The following is a 12,451-nucleotide window of genomic DNA, read 5'->3' on the forward strand; positions in this document are numbered from 1 at the left end:
TTCATTCTCTTGAGCTGCTCTGAGACCTTTTCTAATGTATAAAGCAAAGGACAGATGCAATAATTAAAAATGAACAATTACAGTGGTACCTCGGTTTACATAGGCTTCAGGTTACAGACTCCACTAACCCAGAAATAGTACCTTGGGTTAAGAACTTTGCTTCAGGATGAGAACAGAAATTGTGCAGCAGCAGCGCAGCAGCAGGAGGAGGCCCCATTAGCTAAAGTGGTGCTTCAGGTTAAGAACAGTTTCAGGTTAAGAACAGACCTCTGGAATGAATTAAGTACTTAATGCGAGGTACCACTGTATTGGTTGTTGCTTATGTTCTGTATTTTGTTGCTGCATTTTCATGTTATTTTTATTGTTGTATTGTGACTCTAAGCACTTGTGAGCCACACTGAGTAGCAAAGAGGCACTGGAAAGGTGGGATACAATCTTTTGTATATTATATAAATAATATATTGTATATGAAATAAAAGAAAGGGACAAGTAGAATTATGCAGGTCAACCTAGGAGGAGAATTCTGGGCATAGGAACCATAAGCAAAAGAAAAAAAGGTCTAGCCCTGGAAAGCAGAGGAATTTGGGGGAGATGAAACACATCAGAGTCACCGACAAGGACTATATATTGGCGTTTTGAAGGTGGTATTAACATTTTGAAATTCAGGAAGGGTGTAAAATTTGGACCAGGCTTTGCCAGATGGCTTTGGTTGATGGGAGCTGTAGTCCCAAACATTCAGTGGGCACGAGGTCAGGATGATTTAGAGCGAAGCACTTGAGCTGACTATCTGAAGATCGAAGACTGGCAGGTGGCTTCCCCAAAGCTGAGACGGAGAGAAGAGTTGGCTGAGAGGCATGGGAATTAGGTTATGCCAGCCACAAACTGCAGCCAAAAAAACAAAAGCAAAACCTGACAAACTGTGAGAAGTTGCCAAGGTGGGGCCAGAGAGCCCTCTAGCTAAAAAGCTGGAGAGAGAGAGAGAGCAGCTGGAGAGGAACTGAGAATTCTGCAATCAGCAGCTAGAGCAAACTAATGTTCATTTTCTCTTTTCTGTGCTGGAGGCATCAGGTAAACTCACTGTTTTGGATGTATTCAGGCCTTGGGCCTGGTTTTGAGACCTTTATCACCCTAGTACAGACATGTTCAACGGGTCGACCACGGTCAACAGGTAGATCCCCTGGTGATCCCGGTCAATCGCTGGCTCCTTATTGATCGCAGGTGTAGAAAAACCTTTGAATGATTGCTTCCAGCCCCCGCCCCCCTCACTCTGTCCCTCTGCCACGTAAAGTGAGCATTGTTTTGTGTTTTCTTATTGCACTGTTGAATACGTTTCGAGCGTTTGTTATTGATGGAGTTTGAGATGAGTTTGAGATGAGTATTTGATTCTCCCCCCAAAAAGCTCAACAGCTGTGGTATTCCCAAAAGAAGCTCAACAACTTTTGTTTGCCCCAAAAAAGCTGGACAATTCTGGTCAATCCTCAATGACAATGGGTAGATCACTTCCAGGTTTTTTTTTACACTGGGAGTAGTTTGCAGTCTCTTCGGAGTTGGATGGGCCTGCCCTAGTAGATTGCCTCTGGGAGGGCTATATAGGGGGAGTGTCTCTGTTGGTCCCCTTAGAACAGCTTTTCTCAACCTGTGGGTCCCCAGATGTTGTTGAACTACAACTCCCATCACCCCTAGCTAGCAAGGCCAGAGCTCAGGGATGATGGGAGTTGTAGTCCAACAACATCTGGGGACCCACAGGTTGAGAACCGCTGCCTTGAAGCTTTTGATCCTTCCATGTCACCTTGTGAGGATGAAGGTTGGATGGTTGGGACTGTAGTGCATTGGCTCAAGCCCATCCTTGAAAAGTAGTTTCATGAGGTTATGCTAGGAAGGGAACTCGTGGTTGGTCTCCTTGGTCTACATGATCGCACATGGTTCGTTCTTCTCCCCAGTGCTCGTCTAGAGAACAGGGAACCTTTGGCCTTCCAGATGTTGGTACTCCAACTCCCATCTGCCCCAGCCAACATGGCTGTCAGGGACTGGCTGGACAAAGAGGAGTGGTGGAAGGCACCAGCCAGGGAACCCCCAAGGGAAACCCCAGGAGAGGAAGGCTCAGAGCCAGGGGATTGGTGGTGGGACACAGAGGAAAGGTCAGAGGGAGAAGATTGGGAGGAAGGGCCAGATGCTGAAAGGGCAACAGGGTTTAGTGAGTAGAAAGAGCCTGTGACAGGAAGCAGTTCAAACTCCGAGGCTGAAGCAGTGGAGGGGGCACAAAAGGCTGATGAATAATCCAGGGAGTCCATCCCTCCACCCCTGGGTTATATAAATCATATCAGAACCACCAGCTTCCACTAACCCTTATTTAACAAGTTCTCTAGCTTATCGAGACTGGGAAATCTAAGTGGGGATTCAGCACTTATCTCAAAGTTATAATTAAACCTTTTATGGACAATGAAAAGGATAAGAAGGGGGGACACGTCTTATCAAGTATGCGACAGCAGAATAGCCTGATCATTTCTAATCAGGTCTTTGAAACGCAAGTGTCTTCCAAAGGCCAGTGTAATCTTTTATATAAATGACCTCTGAAGACTTTCGTGACATGCAAGAACACGCCAGAAGACTTGGCTTGCAAGACGGTCTGATACTAAAGGGAGGAGGGGAAGAGAGGGGAAGGTCAGGGGACAGCTTTTCTGACCCACATGACCAGTTTAAACCCTGTGCTCCAAAACAAAATGCATGCCTCTCTCACCCCATTTCTTACAAAGACACAGAACTACTTCCCATGTTACACCCATTTAGCACCAAACTGTGGCTTGCACAACGCTTGATCTGTAATACATTCATGCTTGTTCTATCCACAGAAGTTCCCAGGTTCAATTCCTGGAATCTCCAGAAAGGGAAAGACTCTGTCTTGAAACCCTGGAGAGCCACTGCCAGCCAGTGTAGACAATACTGAACTAGATGGACCAATATCTGAAAGACCACCCCCATCCCTACAGACCCTCTCGGGTGATGAGATTAGCAGAAGGGGCTCTCCAGGTGGTGCCTTCACTGTTAGAGGCTCAGGGAGGGGAGGCCTGGGAGAGGGCCTTCTCTGTGGCAGCCCCTAACCTGCAGAACTCCCTTCCCACAGAGGTGTGCCTGATGCCTTCGTTGTGCAGCTACCAGATAATACTAAACACATGCCGCTTTCCCCTGATATTTGCCACTTGAGGTTTAGATTTTCAGATTCTCAAACTTTTAAAAAGGTAAAGGTACCCCTGACAGTTAAGTCCAGTTGCAGACAACTCTGGGGTTGCAGCGCTCATCTTGCTCTATAGGCTGAGGGAGTTGGCGTTTGTCCGCAGACAGCTTCCAGGTAATGTGGCCAGCGTGACTAAGCCGCTTCTGGCAAACCAGAGCAGTGCACGGAAACACAGTTTACCTTCCCACCGGAGTGGTACCTATTTATCTACTTGCACTTGACGTGCTTTCGAACTGCTAGGTGGGCAGGAGCAGGGACTGAACAACAGGCGCTCACCCCATCACAGGGATTCAAACCGCCGACCTTCTGATCAGCAAGCCCTAGGCTCAGTGGTTTAGACCACAGCGCCACCCGCGTCCCTTCTCAAACTTTTGTTGGCATATATACAAGATTCGAGCAGGGTTCAATACCAAAAAAACCCAACAAAAAAAACACTCATCCAAAAAAACCCACCCACCTCTAAACCCCTATATCTAAAACTTAAGTTAGTGTTGTCACTAACTCATTACACACCTCCATCCTATCCCCAGCCTGAGTAAATGTAAAGAAGGCTACCTTACATAAGTTGAGGTGAATATTTTTAGCAGCCACCTTATTTTGTGATTGCAAGTTGTTTAAAACTGCTTCTTAATATTGTGTAGTATTAATAATAATAATAATAATACTGAGCTAGTTGGGACTGTGCATAAGGCAACTTCCTACACTGAGGGAGCTACATGTCAGAGTTGGCCCCTTAAACTGGAAGCTGAGGAGCAACCATTGCGATGTAGTCAAGGCAGAGATAGAAAAGCACTTCTGAGGGGATTGGGGCAGTCCTTTCATTCATCGCTTGTAAACCTGTTGCTAGAGTCGCACTCCCAGGCATCTAATCTGCTTTTCTTCCTTTGCGAGTGTGAGAGGTTAGAGAAGCCATCAGGCTTGCGTTGCCATGATCCCTGCTCTGATCAAGCAAGTGCGACTTGGATCCTACTTTAAAAAGGCAAGGTTTTAAAGGTAGGACTGAAATTTGAAATTGGACCACACTGAATTTTTCTGAGCTTCTATTTAACGCCCCCCCCCAAAAAAAAATTATAAAGGCTTTCATTACAGGGAGACCACAATAGGGTATGGGGAGGGAGATGCAGAAACCTATCTTCCAACTCTGGGTGCATTTTCATGGCTTTTGACAGCACCATTTTCTTTTTGCTTTTTTTGTTTATTTTTTGTTAAATTTCTATACCACCCTTCATATAAGGATCACAGGGCGGTTTGCAACATAACACCACGAAAATACATAACATATTAACAAACAATAACAACAACATACAGAGCCTTTTCTGCAGTGGCTCTTTCCCCTGGGGGGCTTACATATCTTTAAGCGCCAAGCAAAGCATTCCTCTTCTCCCAGGCCTTTGACCATGGGTAGGCAAACTAAGGCCCGGGGGCCAGATCCGGCCCAATCACCTTCTAAATCCGGCCCATGGACGGTCCAGGAATCAGCGTGTTTTTACATGAGTAGAATGTGTCCTTTTATTTAAAATGCATCTCTGGGTTATTTCTGGGGAATAGGAATTTGTTCTTCTTTTTTCCCCAAAATACAGTCCGGCCCCCCACAAGGTCTGAGGGACAGTGGACCGGCCCCCTGCTGAAAAAGTTTGCTGACCCCTGCCTTTGACCAATTAAACAATCTATAGCTTGTTAAACTGTGGGGGGCATTGTTTCTGTCTGAAACGATGCTGCGTATTGTCTAATGTTGGACTTATCATTTTTTGTTCCTGACATGCCATGATTATTGCCTGTACCTAAAGGTTTTGCAACAGCAGTCTTACTTAACCTGTGATACTGGAACTCTAGAATCCCTAAATGTTTAAAATAAAAACAGGAAATGTAGACAGTAGGACAGGAGTTTGGATTTTTAAAAGGAAAGTCATTTCCATGAAGAAAAGCTTGCTACCGGCTTTCTAAATGCAACAGCATGTTCCTGGTCAGCAACTATGATGGCTATTTTGTGAATGAAAATAAGAGGTGGAGGTCAAATGGTCCTTTCTCCCATTCCACCCCAGGCTTGCCTGTTGTCACTGAGTTTCACACAGTTCTCTTGTCCTCCAGAGACAGGATTTGGCCTAGAATCCAGCCCCTAATTACAACACCAGAAAAAGATGGAGGCAGCCCCAACTCCAATATTGCATTCAACATCGTGAATTGGAGCCACAGAGAAACAAGAATCCCCTGCAGTTGCTGAGAAGGCAAGTAAGATAAACTTATCTCTAAAGCACTCAGTCTGATGAATGCACTATACACACAAAAATTGCTCATAATTTGTGGCTAACTTCCATCTGCGTTAATGGGAGTCGTGTTAATCCATTTTCCATCCTCCATTTTCCATCTAATTAACCCTCCAGACAGAAAATCTGAGCAACTGCTGAACATCTGTCTATTACAGGTACAAAAAAAATATATGAATGGACAAGCCCTCCGGGACCCTCTTCCTGCTTCCTTCAAAATTCCAGTAATTGAGCTGTCAGATGAGAAATCTCGATTTCTCCACTCCCCTATGAAGTCATAGAGGCTGCCACAACTTTCACAGGAATTCACGTTTGCTGAGCCAAAGGGCTTATCTCGAAAGGATAAAGGTGGAGCTCTGAAATGCTTTCCATTTCTTAGGGCAAAAACGTTTTATCTTGTAAAACACATCTGAAGCTCCACCAAGTTCAGGATTTAAGACTATTTGGCCTCTCAAGGAAGGAATGTACCAAGAAGCCAAGGAGGGGTAAACTTGCTCCTGCCATGACACTCTCTGTTAAGAACCAGGCCAGAAACCTCTCTGAACACTTTTACTCTAATTCAGAAGGGACCATGCGTGAGGACTAGGAGTAAAACCCCTTCGGAAGGCAGGAGCCAACAGTGGGGCATTCAAGTTCAGAAAGGAACAAGCTATCAACAAGGTGGGCTCCAGAGGAAAGTGTTTCTAAGGAAGGATACTTCCAAGCACATTTCAAAGTGTTGTTGCTGACCTTTAAAGCCCTAGACAGCCTCCGCCCTGTAAACCCGAAGGAGTGTCTCCATCACCATCATTCAACGTGGAGGACAGGGTCAGGTTTAAGGTGCTGCTTTTGACCTTTAAAGCCCTTTGCGGCCTAGGACCCTCTCCTGGTATGCCCCGTGGAGGACCTTAAGGTCCATAAATAGCAACACTCTAGAGGTCCCGGGCCCTAAGGAAGTCAGATTAGCCTCAACCAGGGCCAGGGCCTTTTCAACACTGGCTCCGGCCTGGTGGAACGCTCAGTCTCATGAGACCAGGGCCCTGCGGGATCTGATTTCTTTCCACAGAGCCTGTAAGAGTTGTTCCGCCTGGCCTTCGGCTTGGAACCAGTCTGATCCCTTCCTCCTCTTTCCTATTCCTTCTGTGATGGAACCCCTATTTGGGGACTTCCCTGGCTTTTTTCTGGTCCACGTAGGACCAGTCTGGATAGTTGGCCTTGGTGAAGATTTGATGTTTTCTCCCCCCCCCAAACAGTTTTTGATCTGGGTTTCCACTGAAATGAGGCTGCATTTTAATCTTGTTTTTAAGTTGTATTTTAATCAACTGTTTTTATATCTGATGATAGCCACCCTGAGCCCAGTCTTGGCAGGGCAGGACGGGGTATAAATAAAATAAAATAAAATAAACCCTGACACTGAGGTCCTCCTCCAAGGGTCTTTTGCTGGTTCCATCACTGCAAGAAGTAAAGCTACAGGGAACCAGGCAGAGGGCCTCCTCGGTAGTGGCACCCTCCTTATGGAACACCCTCCCATCAGATGACAAGGAGATAACCAATTACATGACTTTCTGAAGACATCTGAAGGCAGCCCTGTATAGGGAAGTCTTTTAACGTGTTATGTTTTATTATGTTTTTATACACGTTGGAAGCTGCCCAGAGTGGATGGGGCAACCCAGTCAGATGGGGGGGGATATAAATAATGAAATTCTTATTATGAAGGAGGATATTCAAGTTTCCAAAATATCGGCACATAGGTGAAAGGACCAGAGAAACAGCATCTTCCGGGCAACCAAGAAGGTACATTTCCTCAAGGAGTAGCAGCCCCTGTGAGGAAAAGCAGTGTGCAGGTGTTCACTTTGGTAGGAACGTCTCACTACTATAAGCCTGGTAGGTGAACAGCAACAATCAGCTGACAGTCAGTGCCCTTGAAGTGCTACACATAGGACTTCCCCAAACATCAGCAACACTTTGTAGATGTGGCACATAAGGTTTCCCAACCACCAACGATCAGCTGATTGTCAGCATGTGGGTGAGTCCGCCCACCTGTCAAATTTGGCCAAAAGGTGTGTGTGGAAATAAGGATACAGCCGGGTCCAGTTCCCCACACCTGAATTAAAAGAGTGAAGAGGAGCCCCAAAACTGAGGTTTGCCTTCCAGTGGGTTTTATAAACGCTGCTTTGGTGGCACTTAAGGAAAACAAGCCTGTGGTTTATTTGATTGACATCCTATGCCCTTTTAACAGGGTTGTGGGGGAACTGTGACTTCCCAGATGTTCTGGACTCATTTGGTGATTAGTTAGGGATGATGGAGTCTGTTTAGCCTGGGAAAGAGGAGGTTCAGAGGAGATACAATAACATCTTCAAATATCGCAAGGGCTGTCACATGGAGGGCGGAGCAAGCTTGTTTTCTCCTGCTCTGGAGGGTAAGACCCAAACCAATTGATTCAAGTTACACACAAAAAAGGAGATTTCAACTAAACATCAGGAAGAACTTTCTGACAGAAATAGCTGTTTGATGGTGGACTCTCCTTCCTTGGAGGTTTTTAAGCAGAGGTTAGGTGGCCATCTGGCATGGATGCTTTAGCTGAGATTCCTGCATTACAAGGGGTTGCAGTAGATGGCCCTCAGGGTCCCTTCCAGCTCTGTGATTCAGTGATACATAAAGGAAAGTCCTACTGCTCTCTGCCAAGTGAGTATATGTTGCAGGAGGCAGCATCTATGAAAAGTCTGGGCCCAGTGGAGTTGCTGGAGGGGACTCACCTTGGGGTCAACCTAAGGACAGGGTCTTGCAAGGGACCCCACCCACTTTGTCTGCAATTACAAGGCCTCACTCTTCTGGTGCCTTCAGGAAGGCTGCCCAATCTAGCCTTAAGCTGTCTCTCAAAGTTGCTATCATAATAAAACGAGGCAATCCCACGAACAGCAGCCTGCATTCCATAGAGGAAGGACGGGGTGCAAATGTTATCATAATACTGTCAAATCTCATATTTCAGCGTGCATGTTTTGCCAGCGCAGGAAAATGTCGCTCGCAGTGTATCCCTCGTTCTGTCAACCCATTTGGCAAAACAAGTCATTCTAAGCATGAAAGCTTTTTCAAAAAAATAAATAAATAAAATTGCTGAAGTAAAGGCAATTGGTATGAGTATCCACAACAGAAAAGATAATGAATAAATAAATGAATGAATTTATTTTCTAAATGGTGTTACTAGAGATGTTCCCCAAACTCTGACTAGTTTGGAATTGACTCTGGGCTTTTAAACCCATGAGAAACAGATAATGAAATCAGTTTTAAGTTTTTTGTTTGTTAAAAAGCAAATGAACTCACAACAGGAATATTTTCAGCAACTGAGCCTTCCCAGAAGTTTTTTTTTTTGGGGGGGGGGATTACTAATTTTTCCCTGCAGGAACTTCATGTGTCCACAAGCCCGCACAAACTCAATGGACTGGCTTCCATGCAAATCCAAAGTTAAAAGCTGGCCCATGGAATCTGAGAACGCTACCCCTCTCTCCAGGAGCTTTCAAGAGTCATGCGAAAAATCTACCAATGCGTGGCACTAAAAAACGTTTTGCAGATTGACAGGTATGCTTCCTTTCCGCCTTTGTGGAAAGGCAAAAGGGAAAACTTCTCTGCTGCTCTGCTCGGTGAAGTTTTAAGTGGGAGGGGACTGGAGAGAAAGCCTTCCGTCATGAAAAGTCGTGCCCTGATCTGAAAGAATCCCTCAGGAAAGAAAAGAAGTGATCCTCTTAGAGAGGGCCCCGCCTCTGCCCCTCCAAGGCCTCCCTTTCAGAGCCAGCTCTGCCGGCCTCGTTTAGCATCAGGCCCGCTAAACGCCTTGCCGTCTGCATTATCCTTTGCGGAGCAGCGATTCGCTAAGCACCGATAAGTATTCCACACATCAAAAGCCAAAACTGCATGAGAACCAAGTATGCATTAACTCGGAAGCGTGGAAAAAACGTGGCACTCAGAAACACCCCATAGACATTCTCAAAACAAAACTCTCCATTATTAATGAACGCTTCCCATTCATTCCCAAGTGCAGTTCAGCCAGTAAGGAGGCTTCCCCAACCCACAATGCCTCTGGATCATGAAAGGGGCAACCTTTGATCCATTCACGAAACCAAGACACAAAGAAACGAAGGACAGTTCCTTACCTTCCACCTCCTCGTCGTCGCACACATGCTTCAGGAAAGAGGCCCCTCTGTCCAAGACCGCCTCATCCTCCATCCTGTAGTAGTAGAAAAGGAAGAAAGAGTGTTCAGACTTCTCCTGGAGGGAGCCGCTCAAACTAGCCCAGCTTCTGGGCAGATTCACTTGCAGGCTATTGTTCATGTTACAAGAGAGCAGGGTCGCTTTTCACTCTGGGCTCGCCACTCCTTCATGGAGCTCCCCCCCTACGGGTCCCACGATGCTCAGCTCCTAATCTCGACGGGGCATCGCAAGACGGGGCAGGTGGGAGAGGGGGAAAGGGTGCTTGCAACTAGAAGGCTTTTGTCTTCTCCTTCCTTTTCTTTTTAATTAAAGAGATGCCGCGAAGAGGAAGAGGGGCTAGAGCCGCTGGCGGAAGCATTCACGTTTAAAAGAACCCCCACGCAAGTTGGCTGTCCACAGAGAGGCGCGCATCGTCTAGCAAAAGGCGGCAGCAGATGCGTGCAAACCCACAGACGGGGCCGATCCTCCTGCCAGCCCCCTTAATACCAGCAAAGCACACTTCTTCACTGCGAGGCAAAGCTGCGTGTCACATGTTAGCCTTACGGAAATCTGACATCTGAGGATTATCCAGGGACCAGCAAGCTCCAGCAAGTCAGAGCGCCAGGCTCATTTGCATACCTCGGACGGTCACCCACCTATCGTTCTTCTCCAGTTCCCTCCCTCTCAAGCACGCGTATCTTGTCGATTCCCTCCATCCCCTTATCACAAATAAAAACGTTAATGAGGCTGCAACAGTTATTGAATTCCATTCATTGATTTATTTTCCCCCCTCCCTTTCAAAAACAACAACTGGCTTAAAAGGTTTCCCAGAAGAGACACTTCCCGTTCTCCTCCAAGCATGTGTGCATAGAAAGAAAGAATGCTTCATGTGTCGAGCATAGAGATTTTACTAGGACACCGAGGTCCAGCACCGACGGCCTTCTGGCAGTTCCCACACTGCAAGAAGTGAAGCTACAGGGAACCAGGCAGAGGGCATTCTCGGTAGTGCCGCCATCCCTGTGGAAGGATGTCAAGGAGATGAGCAATTATATATTAGGAGACATCTGAAGGCAGTCCTGTATAGGGAAGCCTTTTAGGTTTTAAGGTTTTACAGTGGTACCTCGGGTTACATACGCTTCAGGTTACATACGCTTCAGGTTACAGACTCCGCCAACCCAGAAATAGTAGCTTGGGTTAAGAACTTTGCTTCAGGATAAGAACAGAAATCGTGCAGCAGCGAAGCAGAGGCAGCAGGAGACCCCATTAGCTAAAGTGGTGCTTCAGGTTAAGAACAGTTTCAGGTTCAGAACGGACCTCCAGAACGAATTAAGTACTTAACCCGAGGTACCACTGTACTATGTTTGGAAGCTGCCCAGAGTGGCTGGGGCAACTCATTCAGATGTGCGGGATACAAATAAATAAATGGTTGTTGTTGTTGGCGAATTTAATTGATGTTAGGCTAGCAGATGGGCAGAGCAACCCAGATATGGCCAGTGTGGGGTGATGGTTAAAGTGCTGGGCTAGGACTTGGGTTCAAATCCCCACTCGGCCACCAGGTGACCTTTAGGCAGGTCACTGCCCCTCAGCCCAGCTTAACTCACAGGGCTGTCGTGGGATTACATGGGAGGGGGACGCCACCTGCTGAGCTCCTTAGCTGGGGAAAGGGTCGGATACAATAAAATAAATAATAATAATAATAAATGAACCATCATTGCGCTGGGCGGGAGTTGTTGGTCGACTGGATGGGAGTGTCTCCCTCCACACACTGAATCTGTGGGCAAGTGGAAGTGCCACTGGTGAGGACCAAACCCCCCCCCCCAAAAAATATGGAGCTTCCCCAGAGGAGGGATGAGGCAGCCCAGAATCCATTGGATTGAAAGCTGGCCCCACTGCCATGATGTGACGGGATCAGACCCAATCTGGGCCTGATTACAATGGCAGCTACAGGATGATGCAGAGATCTGCCTGCCCCCCCCCCCTCATCCCTGGTCATTTTCTGTCCCACCTACTGTATGTGGTAGGGCAGACCGCCACAAAGCGCGACCAGGTTTGTGGGGAACATGGTTAAAATTGCTCCCTAATACAATACCATACCAGTATATTGGTGTTTATTTAAGCCCTAATAAACATTCTCTCGATTTTGCGCCAAGGCAGGGAGGGGGGAGATTTCGGTGTATTGCTTTAAAAAAGTTATTGCAAGTTGCACAGAATAAAGCAAAAATGAAAAGTGCACGAAAAGGAAATGAAACGAAAAGTTATAATATATCACTATAGTGACGCTCGGGTTGCAAACATGATCCATGTGGGAGGCATGTTCGCAACCTGCAGTGTTCACAACCTGCAGTGCCACGTCTGCGCATGCACAGGTTGCAATTCGGCACTTCTGCACATATGTGACTGCCAAAACCCGGAAGTAACCTGTTCCAGTACATACGGGTTCCGGCGGGTCCATAACCCGAAAAAACCCAATCTGAAGCGCCTGTAACCCGAGGTATGACTGTATAGGCAAACAACCACAATTTAATATATGCTTATCTAGTGCATAGGTATATAAAAGTGTTACTAACAATATGTGGTTATTTACAACCTACTAAGTTTTGTATAGGGACGCAGGTGGCACTGTGAATTAAACCACAGAGCCTAGGACTTGCAGATCAGAAGGTCAGCGGTTCAAATCCCCGCGACGGGGTGAGCTCCCTTTGTTCGGTCCCTGCTCCTGCCCACCAAGCAGTTCGAAAGCACGTCAAAGTGCAAGTAGATAAATAGGTACCGCTCCGGCGGAAAGGTAAAC

The 12,451-nt window shown here is 46.7% G+C and overlaps 1 protein-coding gene and 1 long non-coding RNA gene across 8 annotated transcripts in view; one reads left to right on the top strand and one right to left on the bottom strand.

The window, feature by feature from the left end:
• Positions 1-6,546, top strand: part of LOC309540160 — a 57,428-nt gene extending 50,882 nt beyond the window's left edge. Inside the window, exon 4 of the long non-coding RNA XR_014223083.1 lies at positions 5,321-6,546. This is a non-coding gene — a long non-coding RNA (uncharacterized lncRNA). The remainder of the gene's footprint in view (positions 1-5,320) is intronic.
• SLC4A4 (solute carrier family 4 member 4) overlaps positions 1-12,451 on the bottom strand; it is a 188,823-nt gene that overhangs the window by 135,114 nt on the left and 41,258 nt on the right. For 3 of the 7 annotated variants that reach the window (XM_082236335.1, XM_082236332.1, XM_082236333.1), the window contains exon 1: positions 9,624-10,436. In XM_082236335.1, the coding sequence (XP_082092461.1) occupies positions 9,624-9,801 (178 nt within the window). In that variant the 5' untranslated portion in view covers positions 9,802-10,436. Of the gene's footprint in view, positions 1-9,623; positions 10,440-12,451 lie in introns of those variants that run through there. The other 4 variants (XM_082236334.1, XM_082236336.1, XM_082236331.1 and 1 more) reach the window with 3 other exon arrangements.

The sequence above is a fragment of the Podarcis vaucheri genome (genome assembly GCF_965113315.1).
Source record: "Podarcis vaucheri genome assembly, chromosome: 9".
In the NCBI taxonomy this organism is placed as follows: Eukaryota; Metazoa; Chordata; class Lepidosauria; order Squamata; family Lacertidae; genus Podarcis; species Podarcis vaucheri.